Genomic DNA, 22,698 nt, shown 5'->3' with positions numbered 1-22,698 from the left:
AGCCACAGTCCACATACTTCTTGAAAATGGAAGAATTTCTCTTTTAAGATGTCCTCAATGCAAAGCATCAAATGTTCTTTGAAGTGAAATGATAAAGGCAGAAACTAAATAGCCCCCCAGCAAGAGAAGCACACTCCTACGTTCAAAGCCATCAACCGCAACCACTAAAGCATAAAACACTTGACCTTTTTGATTGCCTGTATCTGCATTTCTGGATATATTTTCTTCAATCAAAACTATTTGTCTTTTTGTTTGACATAATGGTCAATATCACATATAAGAGAGAACTGCCAATCTTGCTGAGATCACCTGAATGTCTCTTTAAAGAAAGACAGGAAGTTCTACACTGTTAGCGCCAGCACAATCATTGCTGACACCAGCTACATCAATCAAATTCAAGAACGCCAAAGCGTTGGTTCAATTGGTCCAGCATGTGTTGAAACTTGGTATTTTCAGAAACCAATTTTCCCACACTTGGAAATACTACTTAGCATTAGAGCACCATATTATCACCTCATGGGAGGATTTCAGGGAGGGAATGAATTCTATCAAAGTGCATGATATCAAAGGGGCAACTTCCTGCGAACTCTCAAATTAAAACCCTTTCATCTTGCATTCCCTACAACTCCTACAGACAGTTTAAGTTCTTCCTTTTCCAATTTCGGCCATGTTCTATACTTTTGACCTAGTTACCTGGTTAGTCTTTCCCGCTGTTTTGGCAATACTGGCTCTGTTTTGCTCAGAAAGTCCGACAGTTCATTTCAGAATTCCCCTTCCTGCCCTGAGATAGATGACTCAGAATAAAACCAGGACTCTGCCTGCTCTGAGCACACGAGAGAGTTTATCTGTCCATGGAGAAATGTTCATCTCTGAGTTAGTCATCCACCCCTCACAACTAGTGCAGAAGAAGAGGTCCCACTAGGGACACGCTTCTGTGCTCCCGGATGATGCAGATGCAGACATTCCGAGTTTTGGCAAGTGCCCTCAAATTCACAGCCATGAGCCATAAACCCGGCTGTGTAACATACCAGAATGAGAGGACTTTTTGCTAGGTTCCTGCACGGTACTCAGTAACAGTATAGGTCTAACTCTCTGTGGGCTTTGAAATAAACGGACAGTTACAGGATTGCTTTACAACTGTTACATAAATCCAGAACACAGCTTGAGAAAAAAAATCAGAGAAAGTCTGGCTCTAGCACAACCTGCCAACAAAAACCAGAGCTCATAATTGTAAGAAAAATAGAACTGCAGGCTGCAAGTTGTCCTCAATCTCATTTCTATCAGACAGAGCTTTCTGGCTTTCAACAGAGCTCTGACTGCAGATTCAAAGGTGCCATTCCCAACTGAAATCCTCAAAAGATGACTGTGTGGAACTCCTGAAGGATTAACCTGGTTTCTCCTACATATAAATTCCTCAGAGAGTAGAGCTTTAAATATCAGTCAAATGAGCAAGATGGCAAACCATCCATAAATTCAGAACAGAGCTGCATTTGTAGCTTGGTGAATCACCTCTTAGGAAAAGAAAACTTAAACAGCATCCTATTCACATATGTAATGCTCTTGTTAGATTCTTCAGATTTATTGAAGATACCAAGAACGAGCAAGAAGAGTCTTCAATGAATATGAGAATTCAAATACCTCTTTGCAGCACACTTAAAGTAAGAATCTTATGAGAATGCGCCTTAATATTTTTTAGGAATAGCACAAGCACACACTCCAATAACAATGTGAGAATCAAACGTACAGGGAGCAGGTGGTCAATACAGACAAGGTGCAACTGACATTGTGACTCTCTTCTTTAAAGAAGAAGAGTCTGATATTTGGCCCATTTAGACAATAAAATGCACACTTTTAACTCACAAGGGAACAGATTTAGTTATTTATATGCCTATAAAATATGTATTTTCAGTCTAACATACACACTTAGAACATAAGCATATATAAATACTTTCTTAGTTACTGCATTTAAGGTATTTCACATTCACATACAAAGAACAATCTTTCTGCATCCTGAGTGCATTAGATCTGCATTTAATGATAATCACATTAGAACAACTGGCAGAGCAACTTCAGAAAGTCAAAAGAACAGTCAGGTTGTCTAACAACTCACCAGGTTGGGGCTCAAAATCTTTCAAGTTCACTTCATACTCATCTTCATTGAGATATTGGTGTCGGCCCATCATTACAATTGCAAATTTAAACTAAGAAAAGGAGAAAAAAAAAAGGTAAGATGCTGCATTAAAATAAAGCCTTCCAAGTCTTATTTCACAGAATCACGGAATGGTTGGAGTTGGAAGGAATCTTAAAGATCATCTTGTTCCAACCCCCTGCCCTGGGCAGGAACACCTCCCACTAGACCACGTTACTCAAAGCCTCATCTAGCCTGGCTTTGAACACTTCCAGGGATGGGGCATCGACAACTTGCCTGGGCAACCTGTTCCAGTGCCTCACCACCCTCACAGTAAAGAATTTCTTCCTCATATCCAATCTAAATGTACCCTCTTTCAGTTTGAGGCCGTTACCCTGTGTCCTATCATTACACTCCCTGATGAAGAGTCCCTCCCCATCCTTCCTGTAGGCCCCCTTTAGGTACTGGAAGGGGCTGTAAGATCTCTGTGGAGCCTTCTTGTCTCCAGGCTGAACAGCCCCAACTCTCCCAGCCTGTCCTCACAGCAGAGGTGCTCCAGCCCACTCATCATCTTCATGGCCCTCCACTGGACCCGTTCCAACAGGTCCATGTCCTTCTTGTGCTGAGTTTTCAAATTGCAACTAGGTAACTCAACTTCAGGCTAGTTCTGGCTCTGAGCAAGAATCTGAAACTGGTGGCCTCTAGAGGTCCTGCGTCATCTAGGTTACTTTAATGTTTTGCCGAATGTTTCTTTTGATGCAGGCCAGAAATACTACTGCTACACCTCCTACTTAATTATTCTCAGAAAAAGCACGAGGTCAAGCAATGGTTCTATTGATCAAAATCTACATTTATGCCAATCTGTGGTGTTCCAGCTTCTTAAAATAAACTCATTTAGGGTCTACAATCAGCAATAAAACTCTACCAACTTGCCATTACCTTTTCAAATTCTTTTTCTTGTATGTCCAGCATTGTCTGAATCCGCTTCATAACCTCTCTGAAGTGTTCACCCTAATAATTACAACAAGATTTTTAAGATGAAAAAAAAACTCAGAAAAAAAGGGATGCTGTTAATATTTCCTGCTTCAAGCTTCACTAAAATATACTGCCTTAATCTCTCAGTTATTTACAAAGTTACGCAAGTGTCAACATCATCCGCTACAATACAGAATAACAACATAAAGCTGCTGAATTTATAGCAGGTTGTCAGTCTTACTGATTCATCATCATGCAAACTGTCCCATAAATCGACCAAGCACTGCTAGTGACACGCGCAAGTCAGGTTAAAGTGAAGAACCAAAGTTAGAAAATTAGCAGCAAAATACGAATTTTGAGAAAAAAATTTACATATCCCTTCTAAGCATATTACTTTTTAAAACCTCTATGCCTGTGATGCTCCCTCTCAATATAGTAACTTTTTGGAGTATGCTTCTGCATGCTGTGTATGTAAGCTGCCCAAAAAAGTGATGGATACCACCAACTTAAATATCAGTAATATTTATCAACTGTCATAGACAGGGAAACACAGCGCAAACGGTTTCCACCCGAAATCAACACACAGGTTTTACTCTAAATTGATCAAAAATATGGAAATATAGTAAAATTTTATGGGATGGAGAGATGTGTACATATTTCTCATTCCAAAACTTTTAGAAAAGTAGGTAATTTTCCTACAAACTAACATACATGAACCAGAAAAAAGTTTAGAAGCAAATTGCAAACTGTCCCCAGAAACACACTTTGATATTAAAAGAATTAATGTGACATTCGGCTGGAGCAGCACCCCATAAAAACTTAGGAATTTAAATTAATCTTTCCAAATTAGCTTTCCCTCTTGTATTAACTTCCAGTCCTAGAAGATAAAGCACATCGAATTACAGAAGTTATGAAATGCACAGTGATCTTAGAAGATGCTGAAGAAAGCAAACTCATTTCTCATAATCAAGTGTCTCAGTAAGAAGCCAAGAAACCATGGTCTAGCCACTTTTGACAACAAGTTTGCATCGCAATTACGAAGGTGGTATTAGACACAGGATTCTAGATTTGTTGGGGGGGGTTCTGTGGGTGGTTAGGGCGTGGTATTGCTTTTGATAGTATTTGAAGTCCCTGGCTGATGCTGAGTGCCTGCTTTCTAGATATTGCACAGGCTCACCGAAACACTAAACGATCTGCATATGCTAAAGCGAACTGAGATGGTAAATGATTTAACTGTAAAAAGACATATCTGGGCAGAACCTTTTATACAGGAGCAATATTTTCCTATACACTTTTTATACTAGTCAATTTCTTTGAGAGTACTTTAAGAAAACATCATCAATATAATCCCTTGGGGAGGAAGAGGGAGGCACACTGTACCTGGTGTATCCTCAGCAAGAACGGAATTCCAAATGTCCCAAAAACCTCTTTGTGGAAATGTGCCACTGTGATTAGCATCTCGTTTTCTTTATCTATATCTACCTGGTCCAGAGGAATTTCCTAGATCCAGACACAAAAATATAACTGCAATTAGCTACAACTTCCACAAAAAACTAACTTATTAAGTAACCAAAAGCATAACTGAGGTACTGTTACTGATGAAAAACAAGTCTAAAAACAATTAAAAGAACCGTGCTCTTTGACAGAGTCTTTTTTTTTTTTTTTAAACACGAGTCATTCACTGCTGGCATGACAGCATTTCAGCTTCCCCCACTCGCTAAATGCTCTCCTGTATTTACTCTCTTCCCCAAGTGGCTTTTTTGACATGAAATCTTCTATCAGCTGTGGTAGTAGCAGACAGCAATATCACAGACCTCTTGTCTCCTCATTACAGTTTACATTGGAAAATTTATTTTTTTTAAATCTGATCTTTGAGGCAAGTTAACAAATTTGAATGATGAAATGTTTAAAGAAAAATCACATTGTAAGTATCAAAATTTGGCTCAAGAAGCTCAAACTTAAGAGAAAAGGTAACAAAGTCTCCTAGAATACTTAAGTTTAGAGTATGAAAGTGGGTTCTAGGCATAAACATTCGTATCATGAGTCCTCAAACAAATCTTGGAATTATTGCTAAGGCAGCAAATGTCCTATGGACAAGCCCTTGCCAAGCCGTCACGTATTCTTATAATAAATATACATCAAAAATCATTATAGGGAAGCAGACGGAATGAAGGAAAAATTTTAGAAGGATTATCTTCAAAAATACATATATATTATCATGTAATGTAGCTTACTGCAAGTATCACAGTATTTGAAAATTGGAATCCAGAAAAAGAGGATGAAAGAATTTCTTCTCTCCAAGTCAAGTTTTAAAGTCTCTTTAAGAAAGTAGTATTTACCTCTATTCGAAATGTTCGACTTGTTGCAGGTGACAAACACTCTAACAGCTCGTCTTCCTGATGGACACCAATTATTTTGTAACTTACAATTTCTAGCAGCCTTAAAAATAAACAAGCAGAGAAAGCATTAAAAAAATTAAATCAAAAATAATTAAAAAAATATCAGTGCAACATTTCTTTCTCAAATGTTGAGAAGGATTGGTGTAATCGGGATATAAACAGATGCAACTACTGCATTTGTAACACTTTAAATTCAGTCTTCAGTAAAAATTAAGCTGTGAAGTTACAAGAGGTTAAATTACTTCTGGCTCATGGCAAAAAAGGCCAGTATGTGCAATTACAAGACAATGGGGTTTAGTTTAAATTATTTTTTACACTCGTTAAGTGACCTTACTTTTAACTCCTAAGAAGTGAACAGCATAAGATGCTTGAATTGGAAACAATTGTTAAATTGAGAGAACTGTGAGTTAACAAATGCAACTGATGAAACTTACGCATCTCAAGGACGTAACTTTTGAAATATAAAATAAATAATTATATAAAAATTATATTTGTAAGCTTTTTGTTTTAACATAGTATCAGACTTCATTTGATAATAATGGTTTCCACAGTATTTTAAATTCTATGGATACTTTTCTGTGTAAAATCCACACGATCACATAGAAGAAATGAAAGTGTTTGAGCTTTACCTTAATTTCCCCGAACCTTTTTCAGAGAGTTCTACAACTTTTTTACATTCTTCTAACAGGTCCCGCACACACCCATGCTTATCTGGATATACTGTTATTTCCTATGGAATTTTAAACAGAAAAATCGTTAGAAAATCTGAAAATGTAAACAGCCATATTAAAGCACAGAATACATCGGATTCTTCTCTTCATCAAAAATTCATCTTTAAAAGATAACAAGTATAAGGTGAACACCTATGTTACCTTCAAAATTTTCATTAAGAACTGACACAATTTTTTAAAATTTATTTTCTATGTTTTTTTGGTGGCTTGGGTGTTTTGCTGTTGTTTGGGGTTTTTTTTACCTAAGGTACAACTTTGATTTAATTTTGTGTTATTCAGGGACAACGGAGCATGTGAACCATAATCACAGCCACAGCAGCTTTGACACAGAACCGACAGAGAGTGTGTAACAGCCAGCCTCACTCACCTCTTCCCTAAACTGGCTATTTAGCCATATGCATTTAAAACTTCTTCTGTTTTCAAAATCAGTTATTTTCATTTTGAGCTTAAGGAAGAAAAGAAAAACACTTTAGGCATACTTTGTATAGGGCAGAATTACAGTTTTTTAATTCACACCAATAAAAACAGAGGACTCTTACCTGTTGATAGTAAAGTTTTTTAGGTTGCCTAGGCTTGAAGAACTGCAGAAGATCTCTTAAAGTACCTTCATAATTATGTCTAAGAGGATTACCAGGGCCATCCCTGTAACTACAGAAGGAGAAAGAAAAACGTCAGTATCTCTTTCCAATCCATCACCGCTCAGTAAATCAAAGTACCAAGTACATTTTTATTCCTGGCTTCCAGTTTCACAAAATTGCTATCGCAGCCTAAGCAGCATTATATTCAGCGCTTTAGCCATTTTTAAAAACAGGTGAGTGTACAGGAACAGAAATACCATTCACTGTATGCGTTGACTCTCTCGGATGTTTACACGCTCACCTTTAATGCTGCAGGGTGGCAGACCTACATTCCTCTGAAACTACTAGTATAGCAGCACATGCTTTAGATTGTGAAAGGTTAATTTGTGGAGCTGTATGACACAGCAAATTCCAGAGTGACCACAGCACTGGAAACTATAAAGAGCTACTCAAATTAACAACAGTCTCACTGATGATGAAGGGAGATACCTACAGGTTAATAAAGAGCATTTACATGAATACAAAAAGATGATGTAATTTTTGTGTGCGCATTATTCCTGCAGCACATACATAGAACTACTAATACGCTGGTTTCTGCTATAGTTTTATACAGATTCAAATCCAGTTTTACACAACTGTCCCTGAGAACACCACTTTAACCAGAAATGTCCCTTTTAGCAGCTTGTTAGATCATCATCATCTGCATAAAACCTCATTTGCAGACTTGGGGGTGTGTGTGTGTGTGTGTGTGTGTGTGTGTGTAAATCTGTGAAGTAGCTTCCGCATTTAAACCTGTAAAATCAGCAAAAATCCTGCTTTTATGTACACTTGTTCCTGATGTCCTCCATTCTAGAAATCTGCATTCAGTAAAACAGCACTTGCATCAGCTTAATAATTTGCCCCATAAAGTAAGGCTTTGAAGTAATTAATGACTTTAGAAATTTAGACAGTGAACCTTTAAAACACATCTTTTTTCAGTGACACTTACTAGAGCTTTTCTAAAATGTGCAATTCTCTGAGGTTCTAGAGCCAGCCATTGCAATACTTAGAACTATCTATGCAACTTGCCATGCATGCCAGAACACTAACAACATTTTACCGGTAAAGAATTAGTTTAGGAGCAGGAAAAAAAACTACGAAGTAACTACCATCTATCTATAATTGGGCTAAGTATTTTAAAGAATAGTTTAGACACAGAACACTAAGGAAATTCATCTTACCCTTGGGACTTGAAAAACTGTAATAGCATTGGATCCGTATTAAGTCTTTGCGCAACTGTCTTTGCAACCTGCAAATAAATTTTTTGGTAAATTCTGAATTATTTCAGGCAGTTATGACATTGCTCTACAATCACACAGTCATTCATTACATGTCTGTACATACTGAGATTCTGAGAGTCCAACTATGTCTACTTCCCCAAGGCAAAATTAACTACTATCTTTAGCTTCTGAACAGTTGACAAAGAATGAGATACACTAGGAAAAAAAAGAGGAAACTAACCGTTTTATTACAATAAATCACTGTCACCAAAAGGCCACAAAATCCACAGCAACAGACCTACTCATCTTTTGGTTATGTTTGGTTGTTTTTGTTGTGTTTGGGGTTGTTGGTTTGTTGTTGTCTGTGTTTTTTTTTAAATTGTAGTATTACTGGGGAAATAAGCAAGACTTCCTCTTTGAAAATTCCCACTGTTCTTTAATGCACCGCGAGAAAGTTATCTGGCTGGGTAATATCACCAGGTTATTCCCATCAGTATATTTCATGTCACTGCCTCACAAAAAGCATGGGGATTCTCAATCTATTTTTCCCTTATCAAAATAAACTATAAAGAACTTACACTTCAAGTGTAGAGAAAGTGAGTTGCAGAAAATAAACTGTCTGGTTTTAAGTGATCTGTTTGCCACTGACAAAGGCAACTGCAGGAGAACTGTAGGGAGCCAAATCTACTCAGGCTTTTAATAGATCACTCCAACTTTTTTTTTTTCTTTCTTTTTTTTTTAAAAAAAGTTTAATTGTCCCGTTTTCTTCTAAACACCCCTGGTCACCCTTTATGAACACAACAGGTTTGACCTGTTTGTGCCACTGAGCATGAATATTGCTGGCTATATTACAAGTAGAAAATAGGTACAACTAGATTCCCAAGGCATTTTTCTTACAATAGCTAAATAAGTTGAGCAAGTTTTACATGTTACTTAGAAAGCAAACGCATAATTTCATTAGAATATCATTTCCCTAACAGAGTGGTATGCCATATCAAGAAAGAATCCTTTTCTCAAGTAACTCATTATTAATAAAATTGGGGGGTGGGGGTGGGGGGGGTGGTGTGTTTAGAATATTTTCTTCTCACAAGCATTAGTAGCTTCTTTAGATTTTTTATTACCACAATGCAAAAATTGTACACAAACAGATCTACTCTTTTCTAAAAATACGTATATACGCTTGAGAATTAATGCAAAAGTTACTTTCAGAACAAGAAAACAAAAGCAGAGAAACAGATAGGACACATGCCTGAAAGTAATTCATCCTATTGGATAAAGTAACAACAAAGCCTGGGTCATTGGGGATGGTTTTATCACAGAAAATGACATCCACACGATGATAGAGGTCTCGGAAGTATTCTTTAGCTGTTGGTAGCTCACTGCTATCATTTTCTGGGTCATCCCTACAAGAGCAAACAAACAATACTACCATTACATATCCCATTGTTACACATACAAGCAGTTAGGGCTTTTAAAAACATGTCCTACAGTAAGTCAGCAATAGTTGAGAGACACAGAAATAAAGTTGAGAACCTTTTTAAAGAGCCACCACTCATACACAGTGGAACTAACACAGTCAGTAGTGACCCACACCCCTGAGCATTTCCATGAGGGGCAAAGGCAAACACAGGCGCACGCTGTGCTTGTTCATTTGGTGATCCAGCAATACTGATTCCAGGCATTCTAACAGTAGTCATCCCTCCCTCCCACCCTGGCACGTTACTGTGCATCTGGATTAACGCTGCCACAGCGTTCCATATACTCCTGTATTCACTGCTTTGCACAGAGGCCAGATGTACACCAGTACTCCTTGAACCACAGAAGTAAGACAGTCGGTACAGACGCTGGTTTGGGTCACTACTGACTGGTACCCCTATATTCTCAGCGGAGAAATAGCACCAGGGTACAAGCTGTGCACTTACCCAGGAGTCAGCAGCCAGCCAAAGGTGCATAACACCAACTGGGTCAACAGGGAATGCGAGTTCCAAGGCATGACATGAGAAATACATTCATCTCACATAATCTGGGGTAAGAGTGCTGAAGATAGACTAGCTGGCTTCCACCCACTGTCAGCCCATGGAGAGAAACAGAGCAACACAGTTGGGTGTGACGATCAGGAGTGAGAGCATAGAAATGCTGATTTATAGCCCTGACAAGCTTATGAAAGATCCCTTTAATGGACACAAGATGCAGGAGCTCTCCTTTTGCCTTGGAGAAAACTCCAGTTGAAGCACCAGTACACCCATGAGTCGCATACGCTCAGGCAAATCGGCAGCATCTCATCACTGTAGACCAATATGGAACTTACTGTGAGCATGAGTAAAAGGAAAAAAAGGGAAAGCAGTTTAGATTAGTTCTAGGCCGAAAGGAGGTCCAAGCCAAGAGCCTTGTACAGTGGTAACGGTACAGAGCTTGAGATCTGAAATGCTGGTAGGCTCTTCTGTGTCTGAGTTACAGCAGCTCCAAGTATAAAGCTGCAGAACTCAGACGCATTGCTGAACCACTCTCCACACTAAGTTAACCACACTAAGACCTGGTTTAGGTTATTAGTTTCCTAAACTAGCATGAAACCTCCTTTTCCTTAAATAATGTGTGATCATTAACATACTACCAATATTTTCTCATTTCCTCTTTGAAATGAGAACTGCTGAGAATATGTCTACTGTTGGAAAATCATACTTTGCTCGTGTTAAAAACACTAAGTTAAAGGAAGTTCTGCTTTCAAAGTAAAGCAGGTGATTTAATCGCAATGACAAGCTGCCCCCTTAAAATACATACTTTTGAAACACTATGATGTCGCCATCCATGAGTTCATCAAGAGCTTTATCAAGAGATACATCATAGTCTTGAATCCTTTCTGTTAAGTTGGGTTTAACTTCCTGCAATAAAGAACAAAAATGGTTGATCACATTGAATAAATAAATGACAAAGGTAACAACAGTGAAGAAGTCATGAGATAAGGTAACTTGTATCATTTTTCAACTGAAACAAATGAGTAGATATGTTTGCGTAAATTAAATGTAATCATAGCTAAGGTCCAGATACATCTAATTGTTACTGATGGAGCTGGCTGCTCATTTTTACCTTTAGAGTCTCACTCAAGTTATCTTAATTTTCAAAAGTATTTTATCATTCAGCATGATTTTGTTAGCACTGAAAATTTTCCCCAAAATTCAGAGATTAATTTTCTACTTATGCAGCTTCCAGGAAGCTTGGAGAACCCTGATTATGCTCACTTACTTTAATAGTGCAGAACTTTTTAACAGCAATTTACTGTCTTTAAAAAAAACCCACAAACAACAAAACAAAGACATATTAAAACTGCATATATTATAAAATATCCATAGGCATGTTACGTATTTATACTTGTAGGTTGACCTCTTGGGATAAAAGCACTTGTCTAAAACTGTAATCAAACTGACCTGCACAGAGTAGGAGTACCTGTGACAGTTTTGCATTTTAGGATGGAAGTGTGCGTGCTCCCCTGGAACCACCAGAGAGAGCAGCATGACTGCAAACAAAAATCACAATAAAAACCCCAATTCTTGGCTCTTGCTATAGCAAGGACTTTGCCTTGGCAAGATATGCATCTTCAGTACTCAATAAATACAGCAGTTATACAGATTTACTACTTCTGTATTCAGGCAGAAACTCATTAGACTAAGTGTTGTGTTTGCTGACTTCTAACTTAGGGAGGAAGGAGAAGACACAACATTTTTGCAACTCCTCTGTGTAAGGGGGGCATCGAAAATCCAATGGCCAATAGTGTTAGCAGCATTAGCTCCTCTAACACTGCGACTCTGAGGATATGCACTGATTTAGCACAGCAAAACGCCCATGCAGGACTTCCTGTAGAGAGACTATTTGTTTTTAAAGCCTCACACTTCGAGTTGTTTAATTTTAAATCTGTTTTGAAGTTAACTATCTGCTGATACTCTCTTGCAGCCCTATAGACTTCAAAGCTACAGGTTACAGATTGCTTATGATTTATAAAATACCATTGCTATGAGCAACCTTTAACCAATAAAGCTGCTTTTTCTCTAGTTATACCATATAAAAGACAAAAAATGTTACTAAAAGTCTATCAATACAAACCTCATAGAGGATAAGGTTAGTTTCTTGTGGAAATCCTGCTCTCTCGCACATAACTGGAAGCAAGTCACCTATTGGAAAAGAAAAGGAATGTGAAATGCATTGCACTAACTGCTAGTGAGACCGCCTGCAAAAAGAGAACTTATTTTTCTACCCTATAGTTTTTATACGCTTAAGAAAGAGAGCCTTCTAGGTTAAAGCTTCCTTTATTGACATTCAATCAAGAGACAGACTTTAAGGTTTCCTTCCACTTCATCTGAACAACAACAAAAATACGTGCAAGGCCATCTAAGATCAAGGAGATGAAATAACACTGCTCCTTTCCCAGAGAAAAATTTTAATCTCTTTAAAAAAAAAAAAAATTAAGGCAGCCCGAATACAAAGTCAGCAAGCATGTGCAAGTCAACAAAATGAGACATTAAAAAAGACAAATCAAAGTATTTTTATTCAGTGGACATTTGCTGAATTCTTTAAATGGACCCACTTCAAAACCAAGGCTCACGCCCAATTCAGTCTGCGCAGCTGCGCTCAGGCTACCATAACAAGAACTTGTCCAACAGTTATTTTAAAAGCTATTGCAGGAGTACATTCCACAAAAAAACTTGAACTAGAAGGAAAAAACCAAACTGGGGAGCAATATCAAATCACAAGGCTTTACAGCAAATTTGAAACAGCTGCTTATGTTCAGTAACATCTGGTAAATATAGCAAACCTGTAACAAAAAATTAACTGTCGGCCAATGGTGCATTAAGGCGACACTCTCAGCCTTGCAGAAAGTTTCACTGACACAAATATCAGAGGACCAGCACTGGTGCTGGGAGAAATCAGAATTTCTTTCTGTGGTCTACCTTTGATTTCAGTGATAAAACTACTATTAAAAGAAAAAAGATATGCAAGCTACTGTCTCTTAAAAAAAATCAATTATAACAATGAAATTAAATTTTAAAACTCACGTATTTTACAGGATATAGGTGTGTAGATATGCCCACAATAATTCAAACTCCGAGTCTTCGGATCATACATCTTCAGAAACAACATAACATCATCTACAAATTAAGAAACAAGACTTAATTTTAAGTAAGGCTGATTTGAGTATGTCTGGGGGAAAAAAATCACCACGACGTTTTTCGTTAAACAGTAGCAAAGATGTATCTTTGATTTATTAATTTGATTAATGCCCTTAAAATAGTCTCAAATGCTGATTTATTATAAATCAACTTTATATCATAGAATACCAGGTAGGAAGGGAGCACAAGGATCATTTGGTCCAACCTTTCTCGGCAAAAGCACATAAATATACACACAGGTATGTGTGTATACACACACACACACACATAGGTATATATAATCATTCAGTGATTCTAAAAACAAGTGAAACATGCCTTACACTTGAAGAGAAATGAGGGAAAAACTGCATGAGAAAAACTAATTTCAGCACTGTAGTTTGATGGGTACCTCAATGTCATTATTGAAAAAAGGACCACACAATGTTTTCTGAGATATACTAAAAATAAAAGTATTTTCTATTTACTCAAGTTTTAGCATATATGCTTACGATCTTTATCAAACTTGGGTAGTGTTGCTCCAGTAGCAGCCATCTCTGGATCTACTGTTTCCAAAAATATTGTCCATGGATTTTCATTGTCACTGAGCTCAATCATCTATGTAGAAAGACGTGGAAGAAGAAAAAAAGTCTCTGGAGAACATGATATAACCTGATATCTGCATTTTCATCAGATAAAAGAACTTTATGACATTCTGTGAGTGGGAGAAGTATTTATTTTTTTTTAGTTGCATGATGACAGGAAGTTTATGAAGTTTATTAAGAAGAACATGGACAGATATAAAAACACCAAACAAAAAGTTTTAACGAAGTAGAAATGATAGTTTATTTTGTTTGTTTGTTTTGGGTTTTTGGTTTGTTGTTTTTTGTGTTTTTTTGGGGGTTTTTTGGGTTTTTTTACAATTAGACTATTTCTCTTTCATTTAAAATATATACCTACAGCTATCTTTATTATGGCAAGAAAATTACTTCACTTTAGAGGCAACAGGACAGTGAAACCAATGACTGGTTTTTGTGGTATTTAGACCAATGTTTTAATCTACACATTTCAATAAATCCAGAGTTTTTGCCCAAATAATGGAGGACTCAAAAAGACATTTCTGTTTGAAATCTAACATAAAAATCATGATCATGCTTTTTTTCATGGAAGAAAAGTCATGCACCACGCTCCTCCCTCCTATCCAAATCAACCCACTAAATCTCTAGTCTTCTCAAGAATCAACTTTACCAAATACAGGTTAAATTAAAACCCTTAAAAATGTGGTGTTCCAAATTTACAGATTCTTAGAGAGAACTAAAAATCCATGGTGATGTACAGAAATAACGTCCTCTATCAATGAATATTTACCGTTTTATTGCCATCTGCTTCATTATCTAACATTGCGGGTCTTTTTGTTCCATTACTTCTAGCCTGCATTGGCCATAATCTGATTTGATCCTGGGGAAATCCCTAAAATAAATAAAAATTGTGAGAGGAAACAAACGAACAAAAGGCTAAGATACTTTTATTAAACTCAAAGAGATCTTCTATTTTAAAAGGTCTAAACTATGACTGCTGCCAATACCTGGAGAAGATAAAGACTATGAAGCAACCATAATGTAATAAAATAAATAGATACAGATATCCAGCTACAGAAAACTTACCATCGTTTGAGAGAGATTTTGAACAAATTCTGTAAGCGTGGAGTTTTTTAATACTTTGAAAACAGTGTATTTCACTTTTTCTTCATCATACATGTCATTGCCTTGGTGACCACAGAACTGATCCTCTGCCACTATCTGAAAAATTACATTTAAAGGTTACTATTTATATTAACTCAGCTGCACAATGTGATACCTTCTCATGATGCGTCACCATGCAACATCACTGGCTCTCTGGATAGTGGTATATTGCTAACACTATTCATGTTCTCATGAAGAAAATTTGCAAGTATACAGATTATAATGAAATTAAAAAATTGTGATTGATAGTGTATTTTAATTACCTACACTGGTTTGACTAATTCTTACAAAACCCAAACAATTAAAAACCAGTTGCACTTAGATCCCAATCTTGGATACATGTGCTCTGACAATTTTGGCACTTAAAAAAAGGCTACATAATTATTTTAGTGGTGTAATGCAAGAAGGAGGCTGGCCTAAAACGTTTCCTGTACCTCCCACAGCTGCCATACCCTCTTTGTTAACAGAAAGACAAACGGTGTGACTCTGACAGTCTCTCCACTGAAAAGAGCTCTAGTGTAAATGCAGTGTGGAACAAGCCAAACATCGCCCGTATCTCTACTTACGAACACCGGAAAGAAGAGGCAAGGAAACATGGAGGCAAATAGAAAATAGGTTCTATTTTCTTCTGCCAGATGGGCTCTGGAAAGAGCCATAAACAGGGTTCCTTAAGGCAATTCATAACAATCTAGTCCATCTGGCTTTTCCAAAAAGATAATTGCAAATACAAGCACTCTCTCCTTCTGCTTCTACTTGATGAGTTCAGTTTGGCAGTAGTCCAGGCTTGCAGCCTATGGCTAGATACATTCTAATTTTAGAAAATAATTCCCGAAGGAGATAAGTGCAGTGGCAGAGCAGCCATTTAAAATAACCTGGTCCTTTTCCTTTCACCTGAACTTACTATTTTTACTTGCAAGCATATAACTTCTAGAGAAAACAGAAATGTCTATAAACATACAGTACTGCTTGTTTCATTAGGATTTACTGCACATACAAATATACTCACAAGCACCAAAATTATAATTTCCCTTCAAACACTACTTCCAAACACAAATCATTTAAAAAAAAAAATAAAAGAAAAAGAAAAAGACGACCAAGGTTTGTCTTGGGTGGCTCAATATTCTGAATTTTAATGGTAAGGTAGTTGCAACTTGATCTATTTCAAAAGCTGACCTGCACTTGCATATAGAGGTGAGCTTCCTGCCTCTCCTTCCTCTTCTGAGCTTCTATCCTTTTCTCTTCTTGTAGCCTTTCTACAAGTTGTTGAGGAATATCGTGGTCCGTGACAGGCTGCAAAACTTCACCTGTAAAGCAGATTTTGTGATGTCATTTCAAGATTTACATCAAAACAGGGTTTTCTTCATACATACTTGACTTTCCTCTGATATGCAGTCAAAACTGGCTTTTTTCATTCTCTAATTAAAAACATGGTTTGATATCATCATGCTTTGGCAAAGGAAGTATTTTCTATCTCAAGCCAAAATGCACTACCTACTTCCATGAAATACATATCAGACTTCTGAATTAAATATTCATTTCAGGATTAAGAAAGTATTTATGACCACTCAATTTTCTTAGTATACAAGTATCTAGAGATTAATCATCAATTGGATTTCATTTCCATCACTGAAGTTAGTTTGCCAATTTTTCCATCCTATGAAGGAATCAATTATCAGTGTAGAAGACACACAGTCTTGCCTTACTGTGCTAAGACAAGACAACAATAGATTAGCCACACTTTCCAGAAGACATAGAAAGGCTGGCTGATCCCACAGAATCTCTACATTCCAACTATAAATAACAAAACTCCTTGTATAGGAAGGCTATCAACAATTCAGAAGTAAAATATAGCCCTAAATCCCTGTATGTAAATCTAACTTGGAACACAGACAGAGTATACATACTTAATTTTGATTCCCTGATGTAAACCAACATGTAAGCATTGGTACAGTGCCGCACAGACAAGTCATCATCATGACCTCCATAGTTGTGTTCGATTGCTTCTTCCTTTGTACATCTTGATACAACATCGTCATCAAATTTACACCACTAGAGAGAAAATTTTATATAAATATAATTTTACATACGAAAACATGTTCTTGTATGATAAATAAATCCTATTTCTGGCATGTCTTTCAGCTCTTTGAAGTAACTAAAATTGCTCTTCAAGCAGCATGAGTTTAAAAAGAAAAATCTCGTTCAGTATAATTTGTGGTACCTGCTACTTGTGCTCTGCATAAGGAAGGCCATGAACACCAAACCTTTACTGAAATATTTGCACATTTTACACTGAATATCAAAAGGCCAATAATTATTCAAGGAACTTTTTCTTAAGAATGTTATTCAAGTATCTAACATTTCTCTACGAATTTCAGAAAACTGACCATATTTGTTGTAAAATAAAATAAAAAGCAGTGATGTACAAGATATCTAATAATTATTTGTAAGTTTAGAGTAATTTACAGCAAATTTTAAATTAAAACAACGAAGCCTATTAAGAATGAAAGACGAATAGCAACAAATTCACAGCAAAATGTGTCTTTTACTTTTAACTGTGAACAGTCCTGTACACACAAAACCAGTCAACTCAAGGGAAGCAGCACCTGACCTATAACTGTCTGATCCAATCACGTCAGCTAAACCTGTAACAGCGGGACATACAAAGATATTGAACCTCTGAGTCACAGAAACATTTAAAACGTTCATATTTGCTTCAGCATAAAATCAGCCTAAAAAAACCACTGGCTAAAAGTTGATTGCAGTAGAACTTCCAACACATATGAACACACAAATGAAGGGATTCCCTCAGTTAGAAGTCTTCTGCCAAAAGCCAATAGCAAAGAGGAAACTGCTCCTCTTAGGGCAAGTGATTCTTTAATGCCTCTAAATGCAGGCTCCTCCCTAAAGAGCAAAAACTAGACAACAGTGGCTGCTAGTTTTTCTTTTTGTAAATACAAAGTAAGTTTCCCAAATAGAATAGGCACCAGATGAAAAAGTATCAAGCTAAGTACTACACAGAGAAGTCAAATCCCTGTGCGATGAAGTTGAGTGTGCCAGCACACTCTTCTGTTAGCGAACAAAAATTCCAAAGATTTGCCCATGATGAAGTCTGCAAGAATACATTTGCAAAACACAAATATGTTTACGGGCTTTTCAATACTCACTTTGCCATCCCCCTTTGGATTTAAGTAAACAACATAATGTCCACCGTGGTTATCTCCACTATGTACTAGAACTGCATGAAGAATGTAATTCGCAGGATCTTTAGGATCTGTTTTCTGTAAAAATTCATCTAACGGCAACTGTTCAGGAAACTCAAACCTAGTTTTGAAAAGAATTAAGACAGTTGTATTTGTAGTTAAGACAGACACATGCTATTACTCCTTACTCCTGAAGCAAGTCACAAAAATTGAACAAGCTACTGTTACAATGCCATTTCTACACAGGATATACTACACACAGTGGCAGATTTTATACTGTTTTAATATGGAATAAAAATAATCTTCATAAGCACCTCTGCTAAAGTATGCCCTCAGTAACAAGGGCAAGAGCACTTTAACCGAAAGAGCGCTAGTTTGGATTCACGGTGTCAAGGAAAAAGCTCAAACCCTGTTATTTTCTAGTACACAAATACAGCTTTTCTAGCACAGGTACCACTAGACTGGAACGTTATTTTGAAATGTCTTTCAGCTGCTGCAGTCTCACCTTCTTGGTGAGACTGAAATCCTTGCAATACAGATTTAGGTTAACTCCTCAAGAAATTATCAGCCTCTACTTACAGTGAGCGGTCACAGAAATAGATGGAGGGAAAGCAGAGGACTACTTATTCCTCCTGCTTACTCTTGTGACAGCCTATGGGAATGTACCAACTTTCCCCACATGGCACAAAATGTTCCACAACGCATCAAAAGATGCATTCACTTGCTTCATACTCAAAACAACAACTACAAAATACTATTTAAGTGTTCAACTTGTCATTCAGAACCTTAACATTCAATCAGTGCACCTTTTGGGGACCTCTACTATGTGCAACTGCACACACCTTTCTCTTGGAATAGAATAAAAGATAGGATTTTGGCAAATTACTTTTTGGTTAAATACATTCACAGGTCCAACTTGTACAATGAAAAAAAAAAAACAATCCACCAACTTACCTATCATTTATCTTGATGTTTTGGTCAGTCTGAGGATCATACATAAATCTCATGAGCTGTAGGTGTAATACTGGTGGCAACGTTAGGAACTTCACACCTTTCTCTGCCTCCTAGATGTTTTAAAGGAAATGGAGGGTTGAAATTGCGAGATTTTTAGCAACTCAAAATACTTGGTTGCTGCAGATACTCTTTCTATGGGCTTTTATTTTATAGGCTTGACAACACAATGCGCACCAAAGAATGGCAAAACTTGTGTGGAAGTTAACTATCTTAACGCTGCACCAGCCTTCCCATGAGCTACTGCAACAACATCTACAAGAACTCAGTTCATTTACATTTAGGCCATTCATACAAGCAAATGTGAACATCTCACTGCATTAACAGCAAGTTACCCGTACAAATAAAATTAAAAGCGAATACAAAGGCAAAACCTCATTTTTGAGCAATTAAGAATTTCATGTTCATTGCATCCTGCCAGCAAATATTTAGCTACCATCCTGTGCCTTCCTGAGAACAGCTAAAGACTATATAGAACATTAGCAACAAAACCTGGTATATGAAAGCTGCAGAAATAAGCTTTAGTAAAACAATGGGTTGTTTTTTTAAAGAGAACTTCAGGTTCCTACAGAGGATAGAGCAAAGTGCAGCTGAAAAGCTGAAAAGAAACATGTGCACACACAGAAATGTTTAAAACTCCACAGGTTCATTTGGCATTCTTGGTCATGATACAAAAATGACCTTTCTAAAGTTACTTTTAGAGCTATGTCACTTTTTTTTTTTACTAGACACGTAGAAGAACAGACTACTCCGAGGAAGAACTTCAGTGATTTCTCAGTCTTAAAATCAGTAGAGAAGTTAACCATTTGAGACACTAAAACACTTGCAGGTATAAAAGCAAAACTCACTGCTGATTAGACTGCTTTAAAATCTTCATTTTAAGACACCTAACAGCAATTAAAAGGAGTTATGTAAAAGCTTGTCTAAGGAGAAAAATCACCAAAATCAATTGATACAACCTAGAATGGGTTTTGCAATATTTTTTTAGCTACTACAGCTTAAGTTATTTTTATCAAGGACACAGAAATAATATTTAAAAACAAATTTAAAAAAAAAAGAAAAATACCTGCAAGCCGTGTTCTCCTGCATCGTACTTGTTATCACCATCCAACTGTTCCACCGCAACGTAGTCAATGAAGGACTCAAAAACTAAGTGAAAAAAAGATTGTGGAATTGTAGGGAAGGAGGAAGAAAAGTGTAAGTTTACTCTAGGCTGGGAGTTTAACAGTGTATTCAGCAAATAACACTAAGACATCAGAGCTTTTATGTTTGAATATTCCTGTCTTTATAAACACGAAAAAATCAAGCTAGAGGATTTTGTTTGCTGGAATCTTACATGCCTTTTATCGTCTCTTCTATGCAAAGTACTTGGTAAAGTGATGACAGAGCAGCAGAATAATGGTCCTTTAATTATTTTATTCTTTTTATTGGCTTGCTACTATGCTTAGGTGTAAATAAGAATCTATTTTCTCCAAGTTCATCTTCATATGTAAATTATAGTCTACTGTGAGAACACTACTGTTATCACCATGGCACAGTATGCACTTTTATGGCACCAGGAAAACTCCTAAAATTCGTTGAGTTTCATGAAAAGATATCAGTGAGAGAATCAGGAAGGAAGGAGCAGGGAAGGGAAATGGGAGAAGGGAAAAAAGGTAAAATAAGCAAAAACATTTTCTGTAGAAAATGTTTTCAATGAGGTGTCAGAGACTTTCCTCTGAAATTAAAGCAAGGATATTTCTAAGCACTGAGCGCCAACAAACCCATCTGAAATCAACAGGCGGAAACAATGTCCAACATGTTCAAGTATTTGACTGGTGCATATGACAATGTATCACTTACTATTTTTCTTTCCCTTTATACTTAGCTGGATGTCATAATAATCTTCTATTCGTTCAGATCGATAGTCTACATGTTTGCATTGGATATAAGACTGTAAACAAAAACAAAAAAATGCACAGAATTTCAATGTATACAAGTAACAATTAATTTAAATAATATATCTGTATCTATATATTAAATACATACCACCATCTTCCCTCTGAACAATTTAGGAATAGTGCCTTCTACACATGTGCCTTTCATTTTATTTTCCACATTATCGAGCAGCTGAAAGAAAAATTGGTTTTTACACAGGATAAACTTGCAGGTTTTGAATTTATTCAACACACATAGCTGACTACTCCACTAATTAAACTAAGTCACTTGTGTAAAAATGAAACGTTAGTCTATTTGTACTGGCATCTCCTTTCTCATACGTTAAATCCTCCTCTTCCCCCTAAAAACTGCATTTCTCTCCATGGCTATGCAAGGAGCACTAGCATGCGTTCACTTTATTTTCAACCTTCCCTATCCTTTACGAATTTCTCACCCACAAAAGGCCACCACCAATCCCATTCTTCAAAAAGAGAAGTAAAGCAAGGCAAAATCCTCCACATCTTATAGACCCAATTTAAATTAATCAGTAAGAAACAGTAAAAACTTACCACTCGACATAATTCCTGGACATCATGTTGCATGAAGCTGTCTAAAGTTTCCCACCTTTGTAAGGCAAATTAATACAAAATTACTACATTATGAAGAGAACTTACAGCTCAAAAGACATTTTTTTCATTTCTTTGTGAACCAAGAATTTAATACATAGCAAGATGTAAAGACTCTGAGATTTAATTCTGGCTGATGCACAGGTGTTTTTTTAGCTCTGTACCATTTACGTGGCAGGACGAAGGGGCAGTGAACTTGGGGGACATTTTGACAGCAGTTCCATGCCCACCTGCCTTCTCTCTCTATGGATCTGGGGACAGGGATGGGGCAGGCAGCCGGAGGCAGCCAAAGAGGCCAGGGCCAGGCCGTTGCTAGCAGAATTCTTCCAATCTACAACCTAACCTCAGTTCACATCAAAAACTCTTCAGAAAAGGCCTGGGAGCAATTCAGTGCTGTCAGAGCAGTTTCCACAGCATGCTTCTCGCTGCCTCTTTTTTGAGGGTCCTTCAGGTGCAGTCAAGCAGCATTCAGGGATTATTTCAGCACATAAAAGGAAGTAAATGGATTTATAGGAAATCCTGTCTCCTTTGTGCTCATCTAAACAGTTAATCCTGGACACACAGGAACTCCACGGATGCAAGGAGGCACCGAGCTTCCTGAACCGTCCACGTGCAAACACGCTCATGTGAAGAGGGGCGAGAGCCGCTGTCTCTAAACGCCTCGTAGCCAAGGTGGTACACTGCAACAAGGGCATTCAGCACCACTGCCTTCAATTAAAAACCAGCATAAAGGGCTTTTATGAAAGAATGAAATACTTTCTCCTATAAACTTGAACTCCAGAGTGCCTTTTAAATTCGAAAACTCCTTCAACTCTTTTTGCAACAGTCATCGTACTCAAACATATGAAACAAGCCATGTTTACTGTAGGCTCTGGCTTCAGCACAAGGTTCAGCCCCGGCCCTCGGAGTCACAAGCACAGGGGTGATCAGGAGCAATACTAACTTTAGCTTCCTCTCCCACCCCCTTCTCAGTGACTCACTGCCACTGTCACACAGC

General features: G+C 37.2%; 1 protein-coding gene across 1 annotated transcript in view; it reads right to left on the bottom strand.

Moving 5' to 3' along the window:
* The window catches only part of USP7 (ubiquitin specific peptidase 7), a 72,958-nt gene that overhangs the window by 2,025 nt on the left and 48,235 nt on the right, over positions 1–22,698 (bottom strand). Inside the window, exons 8-30 of the mRNA XM_074599326.1 lie at positions 21,645–21,699; positions 21,187–21,267; positions 21,001–21,091; positions 20,225–20,307; positions 19,102–19,211; positions 18,112–18,268; positions 16,852–16,996; positions 16,121–16,251; positions 14,870–15,004; positions 14,574–14,675; positions 13,718–13,823; positions 13,116–13,208; positions 12,166–12,233; positions 10,849–10,949; positions 9,320–9,473; positions 8,032–8,099; positions 6,773–6,881; positions 6,601–6,678; positions 6,132–6,232; positions 5,443–5,542; positions 4,484–4,603; positions 3,068–3,139; positions 2,111–2,201 (exon numbers count right to left, since the gene is read on the bottom strand). Of these exons, the coding sequence (XP_074455427.1) occupies positions 2,111–2,201; positions 3,068–3,139; positions 4,484–4,603; positions 5,443–5,542; positions 6,132–6,232; positions 6,601–6,678; positions 6,773–6,881; positions 8,032–8,099; positions 9,320–9,473; positions 10,849–10,949; positions 12,166–12,233; positions 13,116–13,208; positions 13,718–13,823; positions 14,574–14,675; positions 14,870–15,004; positions 16,121–16,251; positions 16,852–16,996; positions 18,112–18,268; positions 19,102–19,211; positions 20,225–20,307; positions 21,001–21,091; positions 21,187–21,267; positions 21,645–21,699 (2,351 nt within the window). The remainder of the gene's footprint in view (positions 1–2,110; positions 2,202–3,067; positions 3,140–4,483; positions 4,604–5,442; positions 5,543–6,131; positions 6,233–6,600; positions 6,679–6,772; positions 6,882–8,031; positions 8,100–9,319; positions 9,474–10,848; positions 10,950–12,165; positions 12,234–13,115; positions 13,209–13,717; positions 13,824–14,573; positions 14,676–14,869; positions 15,005–16,120; positions 16,252–16,851; positions 16,997–18,111; positions 18,269–19,101; positions 19,212–20,224; positions 20,308–21,000; positions 21,092–21,186; positions 21,268–21,644; positions 21,700–22,698) is intronic.

The sequence above is a fragment of the Larus michahellis genome, chromosome 8, assembly GCF_964199755.1.
Source record: "Larus michahellis chromosome 8, bLarMic1.1, whole genome shotgun sequence".
NCBI lineage: Eukaryota > Metazoa > Chordata > Aves > Charadriiformes > Laridae > Larus > Larus michahellis.
This window is presented reverse-complemented; position numbering and strand designations above follow the sequence as displayed.